This window comes from Cervus elaphus, chromosome 20, assembly GCF_910594005.1.
Source record: "Cervus elaphus chromosome 20, mCerEla1.1, whole genome shotgun sequence".
Classification (NCBI taxonomy): domain Eukaryota; kingdom Metazoa; phylum Chordata; class Mammalia; order Artiodactyla; family Cervidae; genus Cervus; species Cervus elaphus.
In genome coordinates, this window is record NC_057834.1 from 121,030,832 (window position 1) to 121,051,256 (window position 20,425).

At 46.4% G+C, this 20,425-nt stretch overlaps 2 protein-coding genes across 3 annotated transcripts in view; one reads left to right on the top strand and one right to left on the bottom strand.

The window, feature by feature from the left end:
* Positions 1–16,837, top strand: part of TESK2 (testis associated actin remodelling kinase 2) — a 134,140-nt gene extending 117,303 nt beyond the window's left edge. Inside the window, exons 5-11 of one of the 2 annotated variants that reach the window (XM_043875984.1) lie at positions 2,904–3,050; positions 12,823–12,905; positions 13,130–13,214; positions 13,691–13,774; positions 13,964–14,050; positions 14,746–14,863; positions 15,181–16,837. In XM_043875984.1, the coding sequence (XP_043731919.1) occupies positions 2,904–3,050; positions 12,823–12,905; positions 13,130–13,214; positions 13,691–13,774; positions 13,964–14,050; positions 14,746–14,863; positions 15,181–15,905 (1,329 nt within the window). In that variant the 3' untranslated portion in view covers positions 15,906–16,837. The remainder of the gene's footprint in view (positions 1–2,903; positions 3,051–12,822; positions 12,906–13,129; positions 13,215–13,690; positions 13,775–13,963; positions 14,051–14,745; positions 14,864–15,180) is intronic. The other variant, XM_043875985.1, reaches the window with a different exon arrangement.
* On the bottom strand, positions 16,738–20,409 carry TOE1 (target of EGR1, exonuclease). The gene is made up of 8 exons (XM_043875986.1): positions 20,284–20,409; positions 19,417–19,559; positions 19,289–19,329; positions 19,047–19,143; positions 18,760–18,918; positions 18,230–18,489; positions 17,870–18,029; positions 16,738–17,791 (listed from the first exon to the last, which is right to left on the bottom strand). Exons 1-8 carry the CDS (start codon positions 20,333–20,335, stop codon positions 17,045–17,047), a joined length of 1,659 nt encoding a protein of 552 aa, XP_043731921.1. The 5' UTR covers positions 20,336–20,409; the 3' UTR covers positions 16,738–17,044.
* Positions 20,410–20,425: the final 16 nt, after the last annotated feature.

The window sequence follows — 20,425 nt, forward strand, 5'->3', positions numbered from 1 at the left end:
CCTGAGTGGCTCCTGAAGTCAGGCCTTCCATGTCACACTGTCATGCCAAAGAAGTGGATTACAACCTTGTCATACCTTTTTTACTCTCAGAGCTAGAGAAATTTGTCTACATGATTAGCTGTCAGCTTCATTGCCCCTCTATAGCTTGGAATTTGCAAGTTCACTTTCCTTTTAGCAAATGGGCACCTCAGATGTGAACCGTGAACAAATTCAACTGGAGTGAAGAGACTAAGGTGCTATGCTAATGCCGTCATTATGCTTTGTTTTGAGATTTTCAAAGATGGATTGTCAAACAAGATGAAGCAGATCAACAGGTTTCCCTTTTGAGAAATTTGGCGTATTTTTAGCCATTCTCTGCCTTGCCAAACCTGATCTGCTTCATCCAAGGATCTGAAATGCTGTCTCATGCTGCCCCCAACTGGTTCTTTTTGGTACTCATGTTACCACATCAGAGAATCTAAGATTATATGGAACTTCTATTTTTTTTTTCTTAGCACTTTCATGTATTTGTATTCAATTCTTATAATAACATCATGAGGTATATGGATCATGGATTATCATACCTATTGTATAGATGGAAAAACAGAAGGAAAGCCTCATTAGTCGATTTGTCCAAAGTAAAATGGCTGTTAAGAGGCAGAGTTGGACTAAAATTCAGTTTTCTTGTCTTCTCTCCCATTAGGTTCCCTAGTCTTTTGTAAATCCAATATCACCCCCCACTCCGGAAAGATATGAAGTGCTTAAGCCTAAGGCTTAGAGGCTTAGAGGAATTTGCCCCTTTTTCTTCCTTGGAAGGAGGAGGGAAATAATAACATCATGTGACGTTTGAGTAAATTCATGAATTTAATTAGCAAAAATTTTTGAGCTCCTGTTCTGCATGAGGCTCCCTGGTCCAGGTGCCACAGCCTCTAACTCTCTAATTTAATATAGGGGTAGAGTGTGAACTCTGGAGCCAGACTGCCTGAGTTTGAACCCTGGCTCTGCTGCTTAATAAGTGGGTAACCTTGAACAAGTTGCTAAACCTCCAAATACCTCTTGTAAAATGAGAATAATAGTACACTTACCTTAGGGTTTTGTGAAGATTAAATGATGTAATTAATGGTAAGTCCTCAGAGTAGTGCCTGGCACAAAGTAAGCACCAGCTAAATAAATACTAGCTGCCACTGCTATTGTTGTTATTATTATCTCTGTATGAATAGACTTACTTGCTTTTTAAAAAAAAACAAAACAAAGCAGCTCTTTGTGGGTATGTAGGAATGACAGACAGCCAGATTTCTTGAATGAGTACATCTTCATGTAGTTTCCACTTAGCCTTGTCTCCTACTCACTTCTCAATGCACTTTGGTCTTATTCTGGTCTTAACCACTTTACTGAAACTGCTCTGGCCATGGTTGCCAGTGACTTATTTATTTATCTGGCTGCATTGGGTCTTGCCACACGCAGCATCTTCTGTTGTGACGCGTGGGCTTCTCTCTGGTTGTGTCCCATGGGCTCCAGGGTGTGGGCTCAGCAGCTGAGGCACAGCGTGTGGGATTTTCAGCTCCCAGACCAGGGATTAAACCCTCATCCCTTGCAGTGGAAGGCAGATTCTTAACTACTGGACCACCAGGGAAGTCCCGCTGGTGACTTCTTAGAGGCAAATTCAGTGGACACTTTTCAGGCTCATCTTACTTAATCTGTAGCATTTTGATACTTTTGGTCATTTTCTCTTTTGGAATGTTCTCCTTCTTTGGCTTCTGTGGTGACATTCTTGCTTGGTGATTTCTTCCTCTGCCTGCTTCTGTAAATGTTCCAGTTGTTTGGGATTCTGTTAATTTCCCACTTTACATGTTAACCCCTGGGCAATCCCATACATTCCTTAGCCTCAGTGACTACTTCAGCTCAATGTCATTGCCTCCTAAATGTTAGTCTCTAGCCCAGATTTTGCCCCTCAACTTCAAACTGACTTGGTATAGGGTATCTCCACATGCCCTTAAGCCTAGCATGTCTTAGTTGAACTCCCTGTCTTTTAACATTGCCTCTTCTAAAAACCTCCTCTCCCTATATTCTGGATATTTAATAATGGCACACAGGGGCCAATAGCCTGCAATCAACCTAGGAGCTTTTCACTGTTCTCATCCTCCTCATCAAGGCGTTCATCAAGTTTTTTTGACTTTGCCATCTAAAATCTTGAATCTTGCTCTGTTCCAATGCCTCCACTATTGGCTCAACTCAGGCATTCTTCCTTCACCAGGATTACTGCAGTAATTTCCTAACCTATTTTCCCTTCTCCATATTCTCCACTCTAATCCATCCATCATATCATTACTGAAATAATCTCTTCCTTAAAAAAGCAAATATGAACATGTTGCTGTTTGTCTTAAAAGGCTTCTTTAAAAAAAAAAAAAAAAAAAGGCTTCTTTTGTTCCCTATAGACAGGATAAAGTCCATATACTTTAGCAAAGCATATCAGCCTCACCTCTCATGCACTCTGGCCATACTGAGTAAATTAGTTTCCTGAATACACCATGTTCTTAACCTATAACTTTATGTCTGCTGCTCCCTCTGTGTGGACTTTCTTTCCTGCTTCCCCAAGTCATCCTTTGAACTCCTCGGTTCCTTTGTGCAGCTTTCTCTGACATGCCTAGATTGAGTCTGTACCTTTACCCTTTGTGCTGTCATACTGTACAAAGCTATCTTTTAGCATTTACTACATGATATTGTTTGTCTATACCCCTTAATAGATTGTGATCTCAAAGGAAGGTGCAGCATCTGCCATAGTGCCTGGATGCAGAATAACTGCTCAGTAACTTAAAAAAAAAAAAATACAGTCTCTGTCTTCTAGGTGTTTACCCTCCAGTAGTTTTACTCCCACCCTAAACGTTGCTGACAAATGGTAGCTGGGTTTTCCTTCTGTTTTGCAGTATATCAACTCTGGAAACCTGGAACAGTTGCTAGACAGTAACCTGCATTTGCCCTGGACTGTGAGGGTGAAACTGGCTTATGACATAGCAGTGGGCCTCAGCTACCTTCACTTCAAAGGCATTTTCCATCGGGACCTCACCTCTAAGGTACGAAGGCTTTACTTGCACAACTCTTTGAGACACTATCTTCCATTTACCAAGAAAACTGCGTTAAGAAACCAGTCATTAATGAGCTTCAGAATGTTGGAGATCTCTTATAAATTCAACATTTAATCATGGAAGATACAGCTTATTACCGTGTATAGCTAGTCCTTAGAAAGCCAATCTTGGCTCATAGCAGGTTCCTTTCATTGCTGAGTCCATCAGCACATACATCTTGAGAACCTTTATTCTTAGTTTTACTCACTACTGAATGTGTGTTGCAGGAATAGATGGCACGAGAACACATAAGAGATTCTTGCCCTTTAGGGGTGACAGTAGCAAGGCCATGTGGGAACCTGCCTCTTTGTATTCTCTCTCATGGTCTCCAGCAGGGGTTCTGTGATTTTTAGTCACTTGAGTACAGGTTTTGGAGGCCATAATGTACTGACCCATTTTCTTTCTGTGTGATTGAGTTTCTGCCATCCTGCCAGTTCCTCTTTGGCATCAGCTGGTCTCTGTAGTATTCTCTTGCTATCCAAATTGCTGTGTGACCAGGTTAGAAAAGAGTTGCTTTTACAGGAAGTTGGCTATACTACAAGGCAGACACCTCAGGGCCAATAGCACAAGTTACCACATGACAAGGCTTATATAAACAGTACTGTTTGTACTACTATATATAAAAAATAGATAACCAATAAGGACTTACTATATAGCACAGTGATTCTACTAAATACTCCATAATGACCCATATGGGAACAGAATCTAAAAAAGAGTGGAGATATATATATATATACACACACATATATATATACACACACACACATATATATATAAAACTGATTCAAAAAAAAAAAACAACAAAAAAAAACAAAACTGATTCAGTTTGCTGTACAGCAGAAAGTAACATAACATTATAAATAAACTATACTCCAATAAAAATTTTTTTAAAAATAGTGCTGTTTGACCATTCATATGGGAACTGTAAATCATCTAATATAACTTGTGTTCAGAAGCTGATTTAAAAGTCTCCTAGGGAGGTATATGAGGCTTCCCAGGTGACTCAGTGGTAAAGAATCCGCCGGCCAATGTAGGAGATGCGGGAGACATGGGTTCGACCCTGGGCTGGGGAGATCCCCTGGAGGAGGACATGGCAACCTACTCCAACATTTTTGTCTGGAAAATCCCATGGACAGAGGAGCCTGATGGGCTACAGTCCATGGGGTCACAAAAAGTCGGATACAACTGAGCAACTGAGCGCACACACATGCATGCAGGGGAGGTGTATGGATGTTTTATATCTGTCCAAGAATAGCGGTCACTTTATTCTACACCCTCAATACATGCATATGCACATGCATATACATATTCAGGCAGCTCTTCTGTCATGAATGAGGGGGTAAGGAAACCTGTTATAGGAAAAAGTTTGCAAAGGGAACAAAAGCAGGCTGTGCTCTCAGAGCCAATAGACCTAGAGCAGTGAGTCCCTGGCTACCTCCCATTAGAATGGTTTTAGTGTTCTAAACAGCAGTACTGTCCCCAAGGGACCCTGGCCATTGGTTTGTGACTACTACACAGAAAATAGCTTTCAGTAGTGCTCATAGGGCTCGAGGTGTGGCAGTGCCATTTGTAGTCAGCTGCACTGTTACTGAAGAAACCTTAAGATTGGTGGAATCTGGTGACCAGCTGAGACCTAGCTGTGAGAAGTCCTTTATCTTCATTGGTATAAGCAAGAGCTAGACAGCTGGGAACTGGATGGTGGTGTCTTATCCCTTCATCAGCCTCTTCTTCTTCCTTAGAATGTTTTAGAAAGTCAAGACTTAGAAAACTGCACCTGTTCCTGGCAGATGGGTGGGGTTGTATCAACTTAGATACTGTCTTAAGTTGATGGCTTACCTTGGGCATGCAATTAAAATCGAATTGTTGCTTCCTACTCAGAGAGCATCATGTCTTCTAACATGGAGGGATGTCATGACCAGTTATCTGTCAATCACACAGATATTTCCTACAGACCCACATGAGTGTCTTCTGTGCCTGGCACCATGCATGAAGGAATATTTGAGAAAGATAATTTCTGACCAGAGATAGTCTGTTCGCAAATAATTGAAGAAGAGTTCATAGCATTTTATAATTGAGTGTTTAGCTATAGACTCTGGGTTTTCAGTGAAAAAAAATCAGTAAACTAGGGTACCTAGGTTTTCTGGAGAAACTCATCATATTCCATTCTGTGCCCCCAAAATATTTTATCCCATTGTGCTAGTGTGGTTCTGTCTGGGATTGTCATATTGTATGTATTGTAAAAATGACTACCCTTTTTGGCTCTTTAGGGTAAGACCACTGTCCTTTGGTTTTCCTAGTTGATAGTGGGTGTTCCTATGTCAGCTGGTTTGAGATGAGAAACTAGGAATTTAGGAGAAAGAATTCTCTGGTATTATTGGGTGTACTTTCTTGGGTCTGAACTTTAGGGGGTGGTGAGAACAAATGAGTTTGCAACCGGGAGACAGGCTGGGAACTACACTGTAGGGAATCTCAAGTTGAAGAAAAACAAGCAAATTTTATAAGCCAGGCCATCCAGTCTGAGAGACTGTATTTATTGCCCTTTTATCCAAATGTTTCAACTTCACAGTGTTGCAGAGATTAAGGAGAGGTTGTAAGTTCACACCTAGACCAGAGCAGTCCCACCCAGGAGACCTGTGTGGTGGTGACAGTGACCCTAAGAATGAGAAGCCTAAGGGAAAAATAACGCTAAAGGGACAGAGTAGGGCTTTGAAATTTCCAATTTATCTCCTCATTGTCAGCGTTGGGTCTGAGTTTGATTTCTTTAAGTGCAATAAAAGGTTTACTTATATATTAGTGTGTACACATCCAGTTATTTGATGGTTATACTGTGTCTGTGTCTCCCACCAACACATGAGTTTCTCAAGTGCTGCTCTTATTCACCTTTTTACCCCTAGCACCTAACATAGAGCCTGTCAGAGTAGAGACTTCCTGGCCCTCTTTCAGAAAATGTGCTTGACGGCATGGAGGCCAGAACATCTGCTTGAGAACTGAGATTCTGAGTCCCAGATCCAGTTTTATTCCACCTCTTTAAATGACTTCAGTGTTCTTGGGCCCTTAGTGTCCCTAGGCTATTGACATCAGCCCTGGCGTCTCAGACCAGAGCTAATAAGAGGGATCTAAAGTAGTGGGAGTGTGTTTCAGGTGGGTAAATCAGGACAGAGAGAAGCATATGCCACTTTCCAAATGATCCTGGGCCTAGAGTAGTGGCAGAGAAGAACCTAATTTCCAGAGTGCCTACTGAAAGTAGTATTATTGCCTTTGTAGAATTCACACATCAGTGGTTACTGCAACACTGTTTTCAAGAATGAAAAGTCTGTCAGATATAGCTGTTCAGTCTAATTTTGTAACTACTTCTAAGAAACAGGCTGATTTAGGTTTGTGCAGTGGCAATGCTGATTCAACCAGTCTATCCTAAAGGAGATCAGTCCTGGGTGTTCACTGGAAGGACTGATGCTGAAGCTGAAACTCCAATACTTTGGCCACCTGATGCGAAGAGTTGACTCATTGGAAAAGACCCTGATGCTGGGAGGGATTGGGGGCAGGAGGAGAAGGGGATGACAGAGGATGAGATGGCTGGATTGCATCACCGACTAGATGGACATGAGTTTGAGTAAACTCTGGGAGTTGGTGATGGACAGGGAGGCCTGGCGTGCTGTGATTCATGGGGTTGCAAAGAGTCAGACACGACTGAGCGACTGAACTGAACTGAACTGAATGCTGATTACTTAGAAGGAAATGGGAGGTTGTGTGGCTTTAAAAACATTCAGTTCTTGAGCTCCATCAAGAAGTGGCAACAGCCACATGCAGGCTAGAAACGGTTGATACAATTGTATGTGAGCCTTGATCTTAAGGGCAGCTAAGGAGGGCTTCTTTATTTGTTTTAAATATATATATATATATATTTAAATTAGAGGATAATTACAATATTGTGATGGTTTTTGCCATACATCAACATGCATTGGCATTAGGTATACATATGTCCCCTCCCTCTTGAATGCCCCTCCCAGCTCCCTCCCCATCCCACTCATCTAGATTTTCACAGAGCACTGGCTTTGGGTTCCCTGTGTCACACATCAAACTCAAGACAGCGGTTTCAGAGACTGGAGAGAACATGAATTAGAAACAGAGTTGAATGCTGGCAGATGTAGAGAGTGTGTGTTAGGGCACTTTGTAGTCATTTTTTATACCATTAACAGCCTTTTGGAACCACTTATACTGTGCTGTTAGAGGAGATAGAAATTACTGGAACCTAATCTGTACCATCCATGGGCTCCGAGTCAAGTTGGAGATACAGATATGTGAGCAGATTACTTCCCAAGAACTATGGAGAAGGTATAGGATCTTATGGTGGAATGGAGAGGAAGGGACAGGACACATTATAGCAAACCAGATAATCTCCGAATTGGACTCTAGTTGTCTCTGGGACATTTAGGAGGGCAGTTCAATCTCTGATCTCCCTGTGCTGTGAAAAGAAACTTTTAATCTTTCTTGACACATAGAATCAGTACTTTCTTTCTAACTGGATTTATGGAGTGAATTTGTTGGGGGTAAAGGGAGAGAGGTGTTGGCACACGGAAAGCGATTTTTTGTTGTTACAGAAATAGCTTTAGCTTAGAGCTAACGCTTACAAATGGACCTGGCATTTCTCTGTTTAGGTGGTTTTACTCAGTGCTGGTACAGACTGTGCAGCTGTTCTAGGAGACCTCAGGATCTGCTCTCAGGTGTCTCCTCGGGCCCAGTTCTGAAGGGTTTGTGCTGGCTTACAGAAATGCGTTCATGACCACCTCTTGAGTCTCTTGTCAGCTTGGTCTCCATCATGGAGAGTCAAATGTATGATTAGTGTGTGCCTTTCCACTTGCTTTCGAAAGAAGCTTTATTCGTCAGACTTTCACATGACAAACTTTGGCCGAGTTCTTTCTGTATGCCTGCTAGGTTAGAGATACAGAGATGAACAGGATCATTCCCTGCCCTTTGAAGAGGCAGACATGTAAGTCTCTCTGCTACTGTGTGAGGTATTATAATAGGAGTAAGGACAAAGAGGAATGGGAGCCAGGCGGCAGCAGTGCCTGGGCTCCTCTTTGAACCAGAAAAGGTCACCTCTCACCTCAGGGAAGTCTGACTGGGCCTTTCTTATGTCTGCTGCTTACTCCAGGCATACTTTTGAATAAAGCATTCTTCAGCTTGATTTAATGGACTTTGTATCCCTCAGAGCCTGAAAATTAGTCTGGGTTCTTCAGAACCCCACAGTGGTCTGAGTTCATATTTTGTCCTCTGTAGTCAGTCTGTATTGCTGCCATGTCCAAGTTGGGTGAGAAATGCAAGCATTACAGTAGGTGCCCTTGGATTAATCAGCTTTGGAGAGGGGGCTAGCATCCCAGATGAAGGGGTCTTACGGTATTGCCTGCACAAACAGTGATGCCTTCTCCATGGGCCTGGGCCTCTGCTTCTGTCTTAAGACTACATTGTTCCTGCCATGGCCTTGCTGTCTCTAGTGGAAAGCTTTTCAACCAGTTTTTCTGGAAAGGCCAGAATCATTAGTGGGGGGATCCTATTCGAATCAGGAGACCTGCATCTTTACCACTCATAGTTGTAAGCTTCACTTTTCTCATCTTAAATGTAAAAATCTCAGATCTGCCCACCTGACAAGTTTGTTTGAATCACTTGGACTAGTTTATGAATAGTGTTTTATTATTAATTCGTAAGGTACCACACAGGCAGAAGTAGACAGTCTTTCCCTTGCACAAGGGGCTAGGAAATATTCTTGAGGGCACTTTGCTCTTAAGATATTGCTGCTTTGCTGAATCTTTTAGCATATGGCGTACAGCCTATAGCTATAGGAAGGAACTATAGAAACAGACACTTAGGTCAAATTGCTAAGGTTAGAGAGAAGAGAATGCAAAGGATTCTTTGGAAAAGGATATTGAACCCAACCTGAGGGTACAGAGAAGACGTCTTGGAGAAGGTGATGCCTGAGCTGAATCTTGAAAGTTGAATTCTACTTAGTAAGTATTGTGTGTGTGTGCTTAAGTTGCTTAGTCATGTCCGACTCTGTGATCCCATGGACTGCAGCCTGCCAGGCTCTTCTGTCCATGGGGATTCTCCAGGCATAAGTACTAGAGTGGGTTGCCATGCCCTCCTCCAGGGGATTTTCCCAATCCAAGGATGAAATCCATGTCTCCCACATTGCAGGTGGATTCTTTACTGACTGAGCCACCAGGGAAGCCCTGGTGTGCAAGACCTGGGTTTGATCCCTGGGTTGGGAAGATCCCCTGGAAGAGGGCGTGGCAACCCACATTGTGTGTGTGGTGGGGTTATATTCCAGATCACATCAGATGAATAGCATAAACAAAGGCATAGAGACATAAACAGTATAATATGCAGACTGTGAGGCTGAAGTGGTAGAGGATAAGAATTGAAAGCAGAGGAGTCTGATCATATACTGTCTAACTTGGATTTTATCTTCTAGAGAGGAAATGAAGAACCATTGTTGGCTTCTTTTAAATAACAGCTTTTTTGAGATATTACATAAAATAAAATTCATCCTTTCAAAGTATACATTTCAGTGGTTTTTAGTATATTCAATTATCACCACTGTCTAATTTCAAATCTTCTCATCGTTCCAAAAGGAAAACCCCATGACCTGTTCTCCCCTCCCTTCAGCCTTTGGCAACCACTAATATTTTTTCAGTTTCTATGACTTTGCTTAATCTGGACATTTCATAGAAATAGAATCATACAATATATTATTGCTGGCTTTTAAGTAGGTGAGTAACACAGATTTACATTTTACAAAGATCATGCTGGCAGAAGTGAGGAAGGTGGATTATGGAGATCAAGCCTAGCCTAGGCTACAGAGACCATTTGGAATATTGCAGTATTCAGAGGAGGACCTGAATTAAGGCAGTAGTCATGGGGATGAAAAAGGAGGGGGCAACTGGAAAACATTTAGAAGCTAAAATTATTTGGAGTTAAGAGTGGAAAGTCTAGATGAATCCCAAGTTTCTAGCTTAGTAAACTGGGTGGAAAACGGCAGTACTAGCTGACATAAAAATACAGCTAGAGATTTAGTTTTGGGGGGAAAAGATGAGTTCAGGTTTGCATGTATAGAGTTCAGTGTAAATAATACAGATGTCATCCAGATATAGACTGGATGTGCAAAGCTGAAGATTGAGAAATAAAGGTCAGTGCTGAGGATATACATTTGGGAGTCATCAGTACAGAAGTAATTAGAAAAGAAATGTGGAATAGTCTCCACAAGAGAGCACAAGCTGTAGGCCTAGGAGAACCCTGAGAACATCACCCTTGGGGGATGGGAGGAAGGGCCTGCCCTAGAGTGTTCAGAGTAGCTAGAGGTAGAGAAGGAAATCTATAGTATCACAGAAGCCAGGAGAGAAGAATCAGAAGCAACAGAAATAGCCTGTAATTAGCCTTTGATAGCTAGTCTGTTTGCTCCAGGGCCACAATGGCTTAGTCTGTACATGCCCAGCAGATAGGATTCCTGAATCATATATAAAAGTGCTAAAGGAAATAATCAGCAATGTCAACAGCAGCAAAATCAAGTAATATTAAGGACTGGTTATGTCTATTGAGTTTAAAGCCATGGAACTCAGAGGGATCCTCAGAGAGAACACTTCCAGCAGAAGCCAGTGAGGAAGGGGTGGGAGATGAGGAAGTAAAAACAGCAAGTGTTGCCAGCCAGACTTCACTAGTCTAGACCCCACTAAGGGCAGGCTCAGGAGTTTATTGAAAAACCCCATAGGAGTTAATCCTGGTCAGGGTTCCTCCCCATTTTCCTTATCACCTCAGATACAGACTCCTAAAGTTGGCTCTTGTGGTTTTCATAGTCCATCTTTGTCTTTGGCTCCAGTGCCTGGCTGCTGGCTATGGAGAAGCTTTAAGAGAGGCAGGGGTCACATTCCAGATCAGAGGCAGACTGGGCTAGGCAGGCTCACCCACATTGTGGGGCCCTGATCAACCTTACCTTAGCCATCTCTCAGCGGCTCAGAGAAGCTACTACTGTGAGTCACTTCCTCCTGGATGGTTGGTTTACAGTGAGTGTACGAGAGGGCTTCATGAATGTGAAGATGGGACAGAAATTGAACATCTTTGGTAAGGGCAGTGTACTGGCCATGCTCTGTTCCTTACTGCTGTGCCTAAGCTGAATTTCACAGGATTGTTTCTGAGGGCTGTAAAGCCAGTAGTAAACAGGACTTTAGACTGATCCTTGGAGACAGGAGCCTGATGAAAGAAGAGGAGGAGGGGAAGAAAACAAGCAACAGATCTGAGTCGCCCAAAAGCCTAGACTTTGGCTGCCTTGACAGGCTGGCTTAGAACCCATCTTCTCATAGATTGTAAAGTCAGGGAGCTGGGGTCGGGATGGTGGATTGCTGAGCCAGGGGACTGATGGAAAGGCTGAAGCCAGGACAAGCACAAGGACAGGCCTGCTTAGAAGCCAGAGACAGTTATGTCTATCAGGAAACGAGGGCAGTAGAAGATGTAATGAAATCAAAGGCTGCTTCCAGCTCAGAGAAAGAGAGCATAGTGTGATCACATCAAGGCCAGAGTAAGGGACTAATTTGTACCTGATGTGAAGTAACCAGGTGACTTGGCAATACCTTGGCAACTATGTGCCAAGGTGAGGAAGAGGGAGGGCTAGAGGGCCTTGCCAGTCCCAGAAATGTCCCTGTGAGCCAAGGATCCCTGCTCTCTGCTGCCCCTGGAGGAAGGGGGGTAGAATGAGGTGTCTCCTGAGCCAGAGGTCCATTTTGAATGATATTTGGGGAGAACTTGTTGCTGCTTTATGTTTAAAGTCATTTGGGTTCATCCTTTCTCTGGAGACAGCAGCATTTGTTCAAAAAGCTTGTCTTGAACCTCTCTCATAAATTGAATACTGTGAGAAAGGAAGGCCCAAACCTGAATTTGCCCCTGAGAGGCTGATGGACTCTTTGCTAGGCTGTAAGAGGAAGTGGCAGAGAGGAGTTAATGGAGTTGAGATGAGAAAGTGGAAGGTAAGAACTGGAGAGGTTAGGACTGGAAAGGTAAGCTTACCTTAAAGCACACTAAGTTTTCTGAGGAAAAAAGAATAGGAGAACATTCCAAATGGAAAGGAAGAGCAAAGGCAAAGGTTTGAAGGGCCTGTTCAGGCTTGTCTGTAACAAGTTTGGTTGAAGATATGTACAAAGGGCACCAGGGGCTCAGATCACAGAACAGAGCCAGATCATGGAATTTTAATGCCAGAGGAGAAGGTGGTTGTGATCTTGTGGGCAGTGAATGTTGGTGTAGGCTTGGGCACTTGTCCTGTGCTTACATTACTTGGCAAGGTCAGGCCTGGTCTTTGAGTCTCTACGTTCTGAGGGAAGAATGAAGGGAGGCCAGGGTCTGATAGCCTGTCTTCTTCCACTAGATTGTAAGCTCCAAGAGAACAAGGGTTTCTATTTACTGTGGTATCTTTGATACTTAGAACCTTGCCTAGCACATAGAAAACAAAGATAAATATTTGTGTTTGGAGCATGGTATGAATCCTAGGGCAGCCACCCAAGATCCAGGCCTAATTCATCTCACATGGCTATCAGAGACCCACTGGGGTCAGCCCAAGAGCATGATTTCACCAAGAAGCAAAGGACAGGGTACCCTGTGGTAGTAGGGAGGGGTGGTGGGAAACTCTGTGGCTGGCTAGTCCCTTCTTCTGAGCCACGATTGTCTTCTTCTTTGGGAACCCTAGAACTGCCTGATAAAGAGGGATGAAAACGGTTACTCTGCAGTGGTAGCTGACTTTGGCCTGGCCGAGAAGATCCCTGATGTCAGGTGGGTAGCCCTAACGGGGACTGGGGTCACTGAAGGGACTGAGGCGAAGGGAAGACTCCAGCGTCCTCTTCAGAGGCTAGGACTTGGTCACAGCCCAATCTCAGCTCCCTAAATTCAGTCAATTCTGGTGTGCCTATCCTTGGGGGAGAGAAATTCCCAATGGTCAGATCTCCCATTGCACCCACCAGTGGCAAGCTCATTTTTCATACAATTTCACCCCACAGCACGGGAAGTGAGAAGCTAGCTGTGGTGGGTTCACCCTTCTGGATGGCACCTGAGGTTCTCCGAGATGAGCCCTACAATGAAAAGGTGAGTCTGGGGGCCCTAAGGCCTGATTCTCTGTAGAATCCATTCTTAGCATAAAATGTCTTGGATCACCCTTCACGTATGGGGTAAGGATCTATATCCTTCCTGCAAAATCAGCACTGGTACCTGTCAGCTGCCTGGTGAATGAGCTGAATGAAATATGGTCAGTATTTCATTCCACTTCCTTGATGGCTCAGTGGTTAAGAATCCCCCTGCAAATGCAGGAGATGTGGGTTTGATCCCTAGGTCAGGAAGATCTCCTGGAGTGGGAAATAGCAACCCACCCCAGTATTCTTGCCTGGGAAATCCACGGACAGAGGAGCCTGGCGGGCTACAGTCCAGAGTCACAAAGAGTTAGACATGACTGAGCAACTGAGCACATGGTCAGTAGGGCCCAAGCCTGGGCTAGTGGACATGAGAGGCAGAAACCCCACCTCTTACCCCATTGAGAGGGAAACTGAGATCTCACTACTCACCAGGCGGACGTGTTCTCTTATGGTATCATCCTCTGTGAGATCATCGCCCGCATCCAGGCTGATCCAGACTATCTTCCCCGAACAGAGGTGAGCTCCAGGATGGGGATCAGTGCCACTGGAATTTTTTATTTTCTTGGGGTGGAGTTCCTGGAACTTAGTCTGTGGCTTCTTCTCTGGGGCAGTTTTCCACCTCTCCTGAGCAGGCCAGGATGGGTGGAGGGGTTAATGACCTGTCTACCCATGTCCCTGCTCCTTCCCCACCATACCCATCCACAGAATTTCGGGCTAGACTATGATGCTTTCCAGCACATGGTGGGAGACTGTCCCCCTGACTTTCTGCAGCTCACCTTCAACTGCTGTAATGTGAGTATCTTTTTCTCCCAGGCTTTGGTTGGGGCTGGCTGAACCCTGTTCATCTGGTTAGGACCATTGGGAGAGGCTGCTAATTAGCCTCATAAGGGACCTCTTTCTCAATGATGAGTGGCAGTGCCTATGTTTCTTCCTCCGGGCCTATCGGACTCTGGCCCAGAGCCTTGGACCAAGGAAGGAAAATTGCTTTGTATTATCCAGTCCTCAGCTTGTAGTGTAAACCTACTACCCCTTTTCTTGGATATTGATGGAGCTTTGGTCAGGTTTTAGTTGGACCATGCATCCAACTGGTCCAAGGCCCATAAGAAAGGCTCTTGTTGGCACTTTAGGTCTGGGGCCACACCTACCAGTTGACTAAGTGGTAGCTGGGGCTGGTCCAGGTAGCTTCCAGAAACATGTTAGCTGCAGAACTCAACAAAGAAAGGAACCAACCAACGTGAATACCCCCTTTTGGAGGGTTCTATGCCAGACAAGGGGACAAGACATAGAAAGGCTGCTGAGATAGGGGAGGGTACTAGACAATAGCATCTTCCCTGACCTTCACTCTGGGGCTGTCTTATGGTCTGGAACCTTCAGCAGAGATCTCTTAGATACACATCTGACTCTTAAAAGATGCCAGAAAGAGACTCAAATGCCATCCTTGGGGTGGAAGATAGGTCAGGGCTAATGGCTGGTGTGGATGACTACAGATGGACCCCAAACTACGCCCATCCTTTGTGGAGATTGAGAAGACCTTGGAGGAAATTCTGAGCCGCCTACAGGAGGAAGAGCTGGAGAGGGACAGGAAGCTGCAGCCCACAGCCAAGGGTAAGAGATGAAACCAGAATGTCCAACCTGACCCCATGGGAGGATATTAGGATGGTGGGGGGCGAAGGGGCTTCCCCTCTAGGGCTGTGATCACAGGATCCCATGTACAGAAGAAAGGCAAAAAAGCAGGGGAAGCAGGAAAAGTCCTGGAGCTCTGCGCTAGCATACTGCCTCCCTTCTGAGTCTGTTTTCTCATTGTTAAATAGGGACAACAGTACCTACCTTTGCTTTCTCAAGTGGTAACACATTGTATACAAGATATTGCTTCTATTTGTTATGACTAGAGAGAAACCCTGACTTGACTCACTATTCTTCAGGACTCTTGGAGAAAGGACCTGGGGTGAAGCGACTGAGCTTACTGGATGACAAGATACCTCCCAAGTCCCCACGCCCAAGACGTACCATCTGGCTGTCTCGAAGCCAGTCAGACATTTTCTCCAATAAGCCCCCACGTACAGTGAACGTCTTGGATCCCTACTACCAGCCACAACGAGTTGGTGCTGCCCGAGCCCCCAAAATCAACCCTTTTAGTGCTCGCCAGGACCTCAAAGGTGGCAAGATCAAGTTCTTTGACCTGCCCAGCAAGTCTGTCATCTCCCTGGTATTTGACCTGGATGCACCAGGGCCTGGAACGATGCCTATGGCTGACTGGCAGGAGCCCCTGGGCCCACCTGCTCGCCGGTGGCGTTCTTTGCCTAGTTCACCTGAGTTCTTGCATCAGGAGGCTTGTCCATTTGTGGGCCGGGAAGAATCACTATCTGATGGACCCCCACCATGCCTCAGCAGTCACAAGTACAGAGTAAGAGAGATCGCACCATTCCGAGCATCTGCCCAGCCAGCTGCTCCAGCCCATGAGGCCATGGACTGCTCCAACCCTCAGGAAGAAAATGGTTTTGGGCCCAGGCCCCAGGGCATCAGTCCATGCCTTGCAGGTGCCCCTGAGGAGATGGAGGTAGAAGAAGAAAGGCCAAGAGACTCGGCTCCAGTCCCCTTCTCTGTCTCAGGCATGGGCCTGAGGACCCAGGGAGAGCAGGATGGGTGAGCAGAGTTCATCCTCCTCACCTTGGGGACAGACCTTCAGCTGAAGCCACAGGGCCCCCTTGGTGCACAGCCTAGACTCTTCCCGGGGGCCCACAGAACACGCAGGCTAAGCCAAGCCAGACTCATCTGTGAGGCTCCCACTGCCCAATGGCTATGTGAGGTGAGGCAGCCATGAGAGGCCTTCCTAGTTAGGGCCAATGGCTGATACGAAGCCTCTGAAATTCAGCAAGGAGCTCTGGCTCCCACCGGATCCCCGAGACTTCCCAACAGGACCAGAGGACTCCTAGTTCTAGTGTGAGCTGGCAGGCAGCTATTACCCCAGGTTCTTCTCCTACCCCGGGTCAGTTTCTTGCCCTTTCCTGGGGCATATAAGCTAATGGATGGAACCTGGAGCTGACCAGGAGACCATAAAGGGCATGGCTATTTCTCAGACCTAAAGACTGGGGTGCTTCTTGCCAGAATGTCTAAGACACTTGAATAATTGCTGTTTGCACTTACTGCACGGCCAGACCATGTCACTACATTTCTATGCAAGGCAAGGCAGAGTGGTGGTCGTGGCTCTCAGCTAACCTATTCAAAGATCTTTTCCAGTTGATTAATCTATTTTCTTATTTATGAAGGAGTCTTAATGTTCTGCCCTAAAAGACTTCCAACCCTGTGGTTGGGAGTGGGGCTGATTTTGTAGGCCCTAGGGCCTGCTCTGTATATTTGTTGACACGATACACCCAACTGGTTTATACGTGGACTGATTTCTTCCCTTTCTGCTATGGCCGGAGCTATGGGAACAGTCTGTCCTAATAGAACCGCAATAAGAAATAACCAAAGATGAAGCTGGTCAGATATTTTCATATCTTGTTTCTGGTTTTTTTTTTTGGTAAAACTTTCCCAAGACACTTTGAGATTTAAAAATGAATAAAGTCGGTGTTACAGGTGCTGGTCAGCCTTCTTACTTGTACCCTTGTTCTTCAGCCTCTAAGGTAAAGGCAGAGATGCCAAAGCAGTCCAACAGTATCTCAGCCAGGACCCCATCCTATCCCCGAGTAGTTGGGATTAAGTCACTTATAGGCTAGAGGGATCCAGACCCCTTTGATCCACTCTTAGCTTCTCTTCCTAGGCCCTGAGTGCTGTGTAGAAGTTGGGTCAGCTGCTGCCCCAAGCCAGCTTCATCTTCTGGTTGTGGGCTTTGGAAGAACGGGAGAACTGGCTCTTAACCACTGTGAGGGGGACAGCTTTGCCACTCAGGTATACCTTGTTGTGACATTCAGGTAGCCATGGTTCAGAGCTACAGGGCTGGGATCCTTGGCTCACTCCCAAATAGGCCATCACGTAACCTGTCATAAAGGCATCAAAACCAGCCCGATGCAATCCATCCCCAGGCACTGGGTTAGGACTGACTTGACTCTCTGGGGCTTCTGAGGTGGCCATGTCAGTTGTGACTTGCCTCTCTGGCACTTCTGAGGTGGCCACGTCAGTTGTGACTTGCCTCTCTGGGGCTTCTGAGGTGGCCATGTCAGTTGTGACTTTCCTCTCTGGCACTTCTGAGGTGGCCATGTCAGTGGTTTCAGCACTTGTTGCTTTAGGCTCCATCTCCAGGTCATTTGTGGGACCTTGCTCAGAGCCAGGTTGGGTCCCAGTCTCATCCTCAGCCACCTCCTGCTCAGTTTCCTCAGGCTTGAGGTCGTCCTTACAGACCTGCTTGGTGGGAGGACTGTCCTCAGCTTCCCCAGAAGGCTGTTTCCCAGGCAGGCCCAACAAAGCCCTCCGCCGTTTTTCCTTACGTCGTCTCCGTCGCCTCTTGTCCTCCACCGCAGCTTCATCAGTGTCAATGATAAGGTCAATATCATGGGACCGAGGACACTGTGGTCCCAGGGGGCACCAGCCATAGGCCTAGAGGTAGGAAAGAAGCTTAGAGAGGGTTTCCAGGCATCAAAGTCCCTTCCCCAGGAAATGGGCAGGTGTGCTCACCGAGAAGTTGTCACAGATGCTGGTGGAATGCGTACGGCACGTGGGGGGTGGCGCACAGCAGCGGTAGTCAATATGGGCCCTCATGCTAGAAGGATAGCTACAGAACTCCAGGGTTAGGTGTGGGCTGCCGGCTGCCCGCTGCTTCCCATTTTCCCGCTCACTGCAACATCACAAGAGGATATGGGTCCACTAGCATGTAAGCTCCACGACAGCAGGGGTTTTTGTCTGTTTTGTTCACTGCTGAACCCTCGGCACTAAAGCAGTGCCTGGCCCATGGTAGGCACTCACTGAATATCTTAAGTGAATGAAATAATCAGGCTTATGCCAGGCCCCACCCTGTTCCCTCAACCAGTCCCTCACCATTTCCGGAAGGCATATTCTAGGTAGGAGGCCAGAAAGCGGGCATGAAACTCAGCAGCATATTTGGTGTCATAAATGCCAGCGGGGAACATTTCACACAGGTCAGCAGTGAAGGTTCCCAAGTTCTCGGGCAGGTGTGCGTAAAAGTTCTGGTAGAGGAACACCAAGTCTATCAGACCGTTGTGTAGTACCAGGGGCCGGCGGGCCCGGATCAACTCCAGGAACAGTGTCCTCACTGACTGTCTCTGACTCTCATCACCCTACGTGGAAAGAAAGGGGTCATCAGGAAGAATGGAGTGCCTTAGGGAACCTCTCTTGCAGGACACCTGTCCCTGGCATCCTTACCTGGAAAGTTCTCCCTTGCTTTCATCTAATTTACTGCTATTCACCAGTGTATCAATCTTGTTTCTCCAGCTCTGTCACTGGTGAGTCCCCATACTCCCTAAGAAGCAGATCCTCCCCAGTGTACCCAGCCTAGAGTAGTAAGAAATGAATTCACAGGAGAGGCAGTCTCAAGGCTGAAGATCTACCTTGTCATTCCCCTTGTGGTAGGGGATTCCCTGAGCGTACTGCCGGTTGAAGTTGAAGCCATGCTGTATCAGGAACTGCACAGACTTTGGTTCAATGACATACTCTTCCATGCACAGTAGGGTCAGATTGAACACTTGGGCCAGGTATGAGTGTTCACCCTGGGAGAAGAAGAGATTCTGCAACATCCAGCCTTAGGAGAAAAAAACCTCATAGCTGATGTTCCTCAGTATCTCAATCCCTCCTTCCCTAGCCACAGACCTGGGATGGGGGTGAGAGTAACCCATACCTTGTCTGGCTGCTGCTTGAAGCAGGCGAGGCCCAGGGAGAGGATGGAACGGGTCCTGGCAGCATGACACACGGCCTTGTAACGTTCCTCGATGCACCTTGGGGTTGGGTTTGGGGGTGGCTGTGGCTCGGAGTTAGCTTCATGAAAGACCCAAACCACCCAGGGCTGTGACCTCCACTCCAGGGTTGAGGTCTGCCCTTCCTGGCAAGGCTAGGACTAAAGAGATCAGGGCTTATACTTACTGGTTCAGCAAACACTTCCTGTCCCCAAGCCCACTCAGTTCCTGTGATCAGTAAAGGGAGAGCTGTGTTAGGGTCTGCAGTACCAGCCCTTTCACCACCACCTGCTCTCCCAGTTCCCCAGCTCTCACCGTGTCCACAGCCACGAAGTTAGCCGTCTTTATAGCCAGGAGGAGGGATGGCCACATCTCCTTGAAGTTGTCACTTTGCACATCCACCACGGGAACCTGGACTACTAGCTCCTCCCCAGATTTTGTGCTTTGGCTGACACCATCTGGAGATAAGAAGGGTGATGGATATTAACACTCAGGAAAGAGCCCGAGGGAACAGACACCAAGCTAGGCCATGGCTGGGGGTAGGGGCAGCTTCCCCGTCAAGCGTTATATTGCATATGCTTTATACACAGGATTGGAGTGAACAGTGCCCTGAATTTGGGGAGAGAAAGCTTGGGTCTTCCAGTGGCTGATGTAAAATTCTGGGAAAAATTTTCCCCTTAGCATCAAAACCTGTAAAAGAGGAAGGCTGAACTAGATAATCTGTTGAGGTTCCTTTTCCCCATATCCTGCAGGAAATATTTTGTAAGGCTTGAGGACTTCAGGCCCTTTAAAATCCCACAACGCTCTGTAACCGTTCCCATGGTTCCTCATAGCCACAAGTGGCAGTAGCCAGTAGGCGCCATAGCCTAATAAATAACGCCCCAATCCGTCCCACTTCCTGTGGACCACAACTCCCAACCTCCCCCAATTAACAGAGCTATAAACTCCAGACTACATCTCCCGACATGCCCCCACGAGTCCTAACTATCCTGCCAACACTCCAGACTTTTGGAGGCGGGACCGCGGTGCACACCGGGACATGTAGTCTCCTCGTGGCTGATTCAAAAGGAAGGCGCTAGTTCTCTGAAACTTGAGGCCTGCTTCTTAGAACTATGCGTCCGAGGGGCTCCGCTACCGCGGAGCGCACAAGCTTTGAAAACGGCCCCTGGGAAAGCCACTCACCGTCTGAGACCGCGGGAGCTGAGGCTGCGCCATCGTCACTGTCGGCGGCCATGACACCGCGGGTCCCTGCCAGTATAGCCACTGGGCACGGGGGACTTCCGCTTCGTCTCCTCTCTCGGTTCCTGCAGTCGGGGATGGGGCG